General features: G+C 32.0%; 1 protein-coding gene across 1 annotated transcript; it reads left to right on the top strand.

Moving 5' to 3' along the window:
- The first annotated feature begins 3,978 nt into the window (after positions 1-3,978).
- On the top strand, positions 3,979-5,512 carry LOC131055555 (UDP-glycosyltransferase 85A5-like). Its single transcript, XM_057990022.1, has 2 exons — positions 3,979-4,408; positions 4,590-5,512. The coding sequence occupies exons 1-2, from the start codon at positions 3,979-3,981 to the stop codon at positions 5,510-5,512; spliced, it is 1,353 nt and encodes a 450-aa protein (XP_057846005.1).
- Positions 5,513-7,209: the final 1,697 nt, after the last annotated feature.

Below are 7,209 nucleotides of genomic sequence, written 5' to 3'. Positions count from 1 at the left end.
GGTACTACTAGTAGTAATTGAAAAGGTATAAATTTTTTAATTAAATAATATGAAAATAATGCAATGCAAGATCTAAACTCAAAATCCACACAATCACTAAATGAAGCCTAAGATATATGCATTTAAACCAAATGATAAACAATAATACCAATATATAAATCATAGGGGGTCCATAGTATGTTGAGTTTTATTAAGTTCTTGATATGTGGGTTTCTCTTCAAAGTAGCAATTTTGATAACACAATGATAGGATGGTGATGGATTAAGCTTGATAATGGATTATTGAGAGATTCTACCTCTCTATCTTGATAATAATAATCCTGAAAATGATGATAGTTCTATTGATCTCATTAAATGCTAGGGGAAATGAATGAATAAAGGTCCTATTTATCTGCTTCTCAGATCACTTGATCTATGTTAGAGATTAAATGACAAGATTAGTGGATAAGAAAATTTGAAAGAGGATGGGACCTATAATGCACATGTATTGATGAGGTGGAAGGATAGGGAAGGTGTACAACCGTAGAGGAACAAAATAAAAAATCATCTTATTAATTTGAAGTGGGAAAATTAAATAAACTATTTGAATTTATTTAATTTTTGAAGAAGTGTTAGCCAATTAAATAATTATCAAAATTTATTTAATTATGGGATGAAAGTTAATTCAATGATAAAAAACTTTAATTAATATTTTAAGAAAAGAGGTAAAATTAATTAATTATAGAAAATAAAGGATAATGAATTAAAAAAACAATAGGAAATTATTTAATTAATAAAATAAAATCAACCTTAATTATAAACTTAAAATAATTATTTGTTTATTAAGGATAGAAGAAATATGATGAAGATGACATGATAAAAAGCAATGGTCAAATTTATATGTCTATATTTTGCCCCTCTTTGAGGAAATGTCTTTTATGGTATTGTTTCAATGAAAAAAATAATGGTAATATGCCTCAATGTTAGGATAGAGGTGGGATGGATGCCCCCTCAAGAGATAGGTGAGTAAAATAGTTTGATGGAAATCTCATTATAGGAAAGATAGGTTAGCAAGGAAAAAGGACAAGGAAAAAGGAAAAATAAAGGCTTAAGAGAATTATAAATAGGAAAAAGGGGACTCAATGGAGCTCATTTGCAATCTAATAGGTTTGAAATTGAGATCTCTAGAGTGTAAAAGAGAAAGAATATTTTCAGGGATGGTGGGTGTCATGACAGAAACACGTTGATTTAAATGGCTTTAGGTCTATAGGTGAATGACTAAGGTAGGTACATCATTAAGTTCCTATTACTAACTCAATTTTAATTTTGCATTCAATTTATATTCTTTAGGGTTTAGATATGAAATAGGTTGAGGAATGTGGATGGGGAAAGCTATAGGGTGGAATTTTCCAAAATGTCTCAATTAGTAGAGATAGTAAAATTGTCAAATGTAACCCAAATATTATTATTTCTATGTCTGTTATTAGAATAAGTGAACAAAGGATTTTCTAGCTTAATGTCCATAATGTCCATGATGAAAGAAAATAAAAATAATTAGTCACCCCTTAATTTTTTAAGGCTAAAAAAGCGAGTTAAAATCCACTACTACCATTTGTCCAAACTTTTATAGTTCCTTTTGTACAATCATATATCCTCCCATAAAAATTTCTAAGACATATAATATTAGGAGAATACAAATTAGAAAGAATGCCAAAAGAATCATTAGAAATTCTATGTTTAAATATAATGTTAAGAATAATCCTATGCAAAGAAATTTCAATTTCCACATGGTGATAATCCATGAGAATTTATCAACATCCACAATCTAAAAATTCATAAAATATCTATTTTTTTTGTAACAATAAAAAAGAGTTGATGTTCATTTATGATTCTTGCATTAAAATATCAAAGTTAATGTCATTGAGAAAATTCATTACATTGTTATACATGCCAGGGGATATTATGCCTACTAATGTTAAATGAAATATATTCTTTTTTTGGGAGCGTAACATCTCTAGAAATTTGTATATTGGTAACTTATTAGGTTTCCTCTTTCAATTTGATTTATCTATGACTTTCTTCACAAAATTTGAATTCATGCCTACGTCTATTGATTTTATTGATTCTTTAGATTTTTTAGTGGCTTTATCCTTTGCCATCTTATGCTAGATGAGAAGATGACCACTTGAGGAACTACTAGAATTTGTGCACTTATCCATCTTTTGTAATGAAAATCCTTCTTCAATAATGGTATTTGAAGAATCATCAACCTTTTGATCATTTGATCTGTTGGACCTCTATTGGGAATTGACCCATCTATGATTTATTTTCCATTATTTAATTTTAAACATCTCATCCTTGAAAGAGTAATTAGTTTTTTAGGGATTGACCCATGAGAGAGGTGCAATTTCTCCCTCATCAAGGATATGGTTTGTGTTTGTTCATGTTACTTTTAGGACATTAGGGGAGGCTTATTGCTTAGTGAATGGATCATACCTCTTATCTCTAATTTGTATATTTATTTGTACACTATCTCTTCATTCCTTTGTTGCTTGAGGATAGTCATTGACCAAGTGACTTAGTTTCAAACAATTTTGGTAGAATAAGGAGAGGTTCTAATAAAGAATGTTTCACTTTCGGTTTTCAAGATTTTATTTAAATCAAATAAATGTGAGAAGAATCTAATCTAAGTATCATCTAGGTTGGCACAACATTCAATAAATACTAGCTTATTATTATAGCTTTTCACATTATGTGAATTCAGAAAATGATCAAAGAGATTTGTAATACTAATGATAATTTATTCATTCCAATATTCTTATGGGAGATCAAGGAGCCAAATATAAGTTGAGTCTTTTGAGCATAGATATCTATTAAGTTTAAATCCAAGTTACCATTTATCGAGGGAAAGCTCCCTCTAAATTCTTAGTAATCTCAACACAAAATCCACACTAACATCCTTGCAATATGTTTATGGAAATAATAATAGTTTATATAACAAATATTTTAACTATTTATCTTAGCAACTTGATTTGTTTTTACAATTTTACATATTTACTTTCATATCCTTCTAAATTTGTAATTTGACAAAATGAATTAACAAATATTTTAACTATTTTTCATAGCAACTTGATTCTTTTTTTACAATTTTACATATTTACTTTCATATCCTTCTAAATTTGTAATTTGACAAAATGAATTAACAAATATTTTAACTATTTTTCATAGCAACTTGATTCCTTTTTTTAAATTTTTACATATTTACTTTCATATCCTTCTAAATTTGTAATTTGACAAAATAAATTTTGGGATTCTCTATCCTTTTGAATAAAATAAAATAATATAATTTTATCCTTTTGAATAAAATTAAATAATAAAATGACGAACGTTATTTCAAAATAGCTTATTAAGATAATAAAACATGAAATTATTGAAGTTCGGACTGTCTGTTATCTCTAAAACAAACGATTAGGTAACCAGAAAAATAGCTAATAAAAACTAAGACCAATCTGGTATAACTAACTACGACATAAACGGACATAAAACTTATGTTTTATTTATTTCATTCTTTCGATGGAGTTAACGGTAATATCCCTCAATGGAAATCACTGTGGAATAACTAATTTGTACGTAACGCGAATCTTTACATGAAATGCATTTTAGCATCTCGATCCCCGAGAAACATCGACAATTTTGACAGCTTACGCTATTCTGCCTGCAATACTGTAGACATCTCTGCTAATATGCCCATTCTTCTTGTGTTATTAGAACGAAGCAGGCATTTGTCTAATGCAGGTTAACTTTTCAGATAATATTGCTCAGCGACTCCAGAAGATACCCTCTTTACTGTGACCCCGAATATCCTGTATATGCTTTTGTTTTGTACCGTACTCAGGACCTTATATAAACCAGCACCAGCTCAACGTTCAGCCATACTTGGCTCTAGTTCTTATTCTTCTTGCTGATTTATAATTGCAATTTAGTGTTATTGACATTGGCAATGGGTCATAGCTTAAACAAGAAGCCCATCGCGGTTATGGTCTGTTTTCCTGCTCAAGGCCACATAAATCCCATGTTTCAGCTGGCCAAGAAGCTTGCAGTCGAGGAGGGATTTTCTATTGTGTTTGTTAACACAGACTATCAACACCAACGCATGGTTGCAGCTAATAGCCACCAAAAATCGAACTTAGTGACAGAGGCAAAAGAAATCGGTATTCGCTTACTTTCAATCTCTGATGGACTAGATCTCCATGAGAGTCGAAATCAGTTTTCCAAGATGACGAGTTCAATGGAGAGCACCTGTGGGCCTTTACTGTGTAAATTGATTGATGAGATCCAAGAGGAGGGTCTGGATGTTACCTGCTTGATTGTAGACTTTATTTCGGCTTCTTGGGTATTAGAAGCAACCAAGCACTTGGATGTATCAAGAGGTATCTTTTGGGCAGCGCTCAATGCCACGTACTCTACCTTCTATCATGCTCCAAGTCTCATCTCTTCCGGAATAATAACTTCCAACGGTAAAAATCCAGTTATTTGGTGTGTTATATTTGTATTAGGTACTGTTCATAGAAATCTTCAGCAACATTTTTTAATCTGATTTTGTGGTTGCAGGTGTACTTACAGAACATCGTATGGTCGAATACGTTCCCTCAGCGCCCCAAATCCATTCTAGTCATCTTCCATGGTTACTTCCAGGAAGCGAAGATCAGGAGTTCCTTTTTATGATGACTCTTAAATGTATTGAAAGTGCAAAAGGGCTATTCCTTGTAAGCAATACTTTCTATGAACTAGAAATTCCAATTCACAATTCCTTTGCAAAAGAAGATCAAGTCTATTCTATAGGTCCCTTGATCCCTTCAGAGTTTCTTGACACCGATTGTGAAAGGTCAGAGAATAAAATTAGCACAGGCTTCTGGACAGAAGAAGTGGGGTGCCTGTCGTGGCTCGACAAACAGCATCCGAAGTCTGTGATATGTATTGCATTCGGAAGCGTAGCTATTTTGAACCAAAAACAGTTGGAGGAGTTTGCGCTGGGATTGGAGGCCACTCAGAGACCATTTCTGTGGGTTTTACGGTGTGATCTACTGAATGGAGAGCCTGCAGTGCTGCCTTCAGGATTCATGGAACGCACAAAACATCTTGGCTGCTTTGTGTCGTGGTCTCCACAGCTGACAGTCTTGTCCCACCCTTCTATAGCCTGCTTCGTCACGCACTGCGGATGGAATTCAACTCTTGAGAGTATCACCATGGGTGTTCCAATGATCTGTTGGCCTTATTTTGCAGACCAGTTTATAGACAGATCTTTCGTTGTAGATGAGTGGAGAGTTGGGCTGGCTTTGAATGCAAACAAGAAAGGGATTATAGAGAAAGATGAGGTCCAGGAGACGATTGAGAGATTATTAGATGGTAAAGAAGGTGCTGAGATTAGGGAAAGAATGAGTACGCTCAAGAATATGGCAAGGAATGCTGTGAGAGAAGGGGGGTCGTCTAATATCAACTTCAGAAAGTTTGTAAACGCCATGAAAACCACTTGATTAGTCACCTTTACAGTCATTTCTTTCCCAGTTTAGAGTCCGTAGTAAATAAATCTCCGTCATACTGAGAATTAAACAGTGATCTGAACTGTTGCTTAGCCATCTTAATATAAGTAATTTCCAACAAGTGGCACGTGACTGGCCCTACTTCTTACGTGCATATTGAATAATTACTTTCATATATATCGCTAAAATTCTAAAATATCAGAAACCATGGAATGAGTTATCATCCGCCGGAATTTTGAACGAGACTCATATTTTTTTCCGATTAAATCTTGCGGCTTACATGAACTTAATTGTACAAAGTATATTCTCGACCACCGAACTAATTAGTCTACTTTTTATCACAAGTTAACAATCAATAATAACAATATGGGTTCGTTATGCTATATGCATATATATTTGACCTTTATTAACTACAACAAAGTTTATATAATTAATCCTTTACGCCCTTCTACAAGTTTGTTTTTGTTTTGTATGCAAAATTAACAATGTTTATAAAATGAAGTTTTCTAAGTAGGAGGGTGAATAATGATGATGATAGGAAGATGATGAAATAAATGATGGATGAAGAAAAGTATATAAAAGTGATGAAAGGGAGTTGAAAGTGATGAAAGAAATGAAGGTGATGAAAGAGATGATGAAAATGATGGAAGAAATGGATATATAGAATTGAAAATTGTTATGATAATAAATAAATATTTAGAGATAATTTGTTATGGTAAATATTGGCAATAGTGTCATATAAGAATACATTCCTCTCTTCAATAATAATTTTTTTAATTGTTAGTAAGAAATATAAGGGATACAGGCCAAAGTTTTGTACCCAAAGGATTTCTAATATTTTGGGCTTCTACACTAGACTTAGTCCTATTGAGGCATCAAGGAAAGGTATCCCATATGGACTATCTTAGTTGTAAATAAGAATAAAATATCATATACACATCACAGACAAGAAATCAGAAATGTTTGTATCTTATCTATCTCTTATCTATTCTTGTTAATAGATTTTTCTATTTACTTATATCTACAATAGAATATATGGCCATTATATGACATCCGTAAAGTACATTCTATTTTTTAATACTTCTATTTTAGACCTTTTTTTTTTGTTATTTATTACATATCTTAGAATTGGTGTAGATCTATGCTATTTTTGGCCATAATTCTTTCCTCTTCAAAACCTTGAATTGTTCTAAAGGCTTGACCTACCTATGGAAGTAGATGCTTGCATATATTTTTAAGGTATTTGAAGTTATTAGCTCACTGTTTCTTTGTAGTCTGCAACTACTTGAGATGTATGTGCAACTGTTTGAGTTGACTCTCTACTTTTAGAAGTAAATTTTGAATTTTTATGTTTTTAAAAATATTTTAGGAATCTTGAATCATGCCAATGATATCTGCTAGTTGGATCTTGACAAATTCTCTTAGCTATCTAAACTTTCTCCAAGATCTATCCTTCTACTCTTAGCCATGTTAGTATTAGTGGTGTAGGTTTTTTATTTATATTGTTTTTGTCCCATCTAGATATTTAAGGGCATCATAGTACAGTGCTTCTTGGAGGATTCTTACCTCTAATGGATCTATTTGATTTCCTAATGGGCCAAATAAGGTTGGACATTGTAAACAAAATTGATATATTTGATTGATCTCCACCTTTATATTATTAGTTCTTGTGAGTTGTGTCTCTATGGTAG

This window comes from Cryptomeria japonica, chromosome 10, assembly GCF_030272615.1.
Source record: "Cryptomeria japonica chromosome 10, Sugi_1.0, whole genome shotgun sequence".
NCBI classification, from domain to species: domain Eukaryota; kingdom Viridiplantae; phylum Streptophyta; class Pinopsida; order Cupressales; family Cupressaceae; genus Cryptomeria; species Cryptomeria japonica.
Note: the sequence above shows the minus strand (reverse complement) of the source record. Positions and strands in the feature narration are given on the sequence as shown.

What these genes read in the sequence shown, in the direction of transcription:
- LOC131055555 (XM_057990022.1), top strand. Translation starts at nt 3,979, where the DNA reads ATGGGTCATAGCTTAAACAAGAAGCCCATCGCGGTTATGGTCTGTTTT. An exon ending in GCACTTGGATGTATCAAGAG is followed by an intron (nt 4,409 to 4,589) that starts GTATCTTTTGGG and finishes TTGTGGTTGCAG; the next exon opens with GTGTACTTACAGAACATCGT.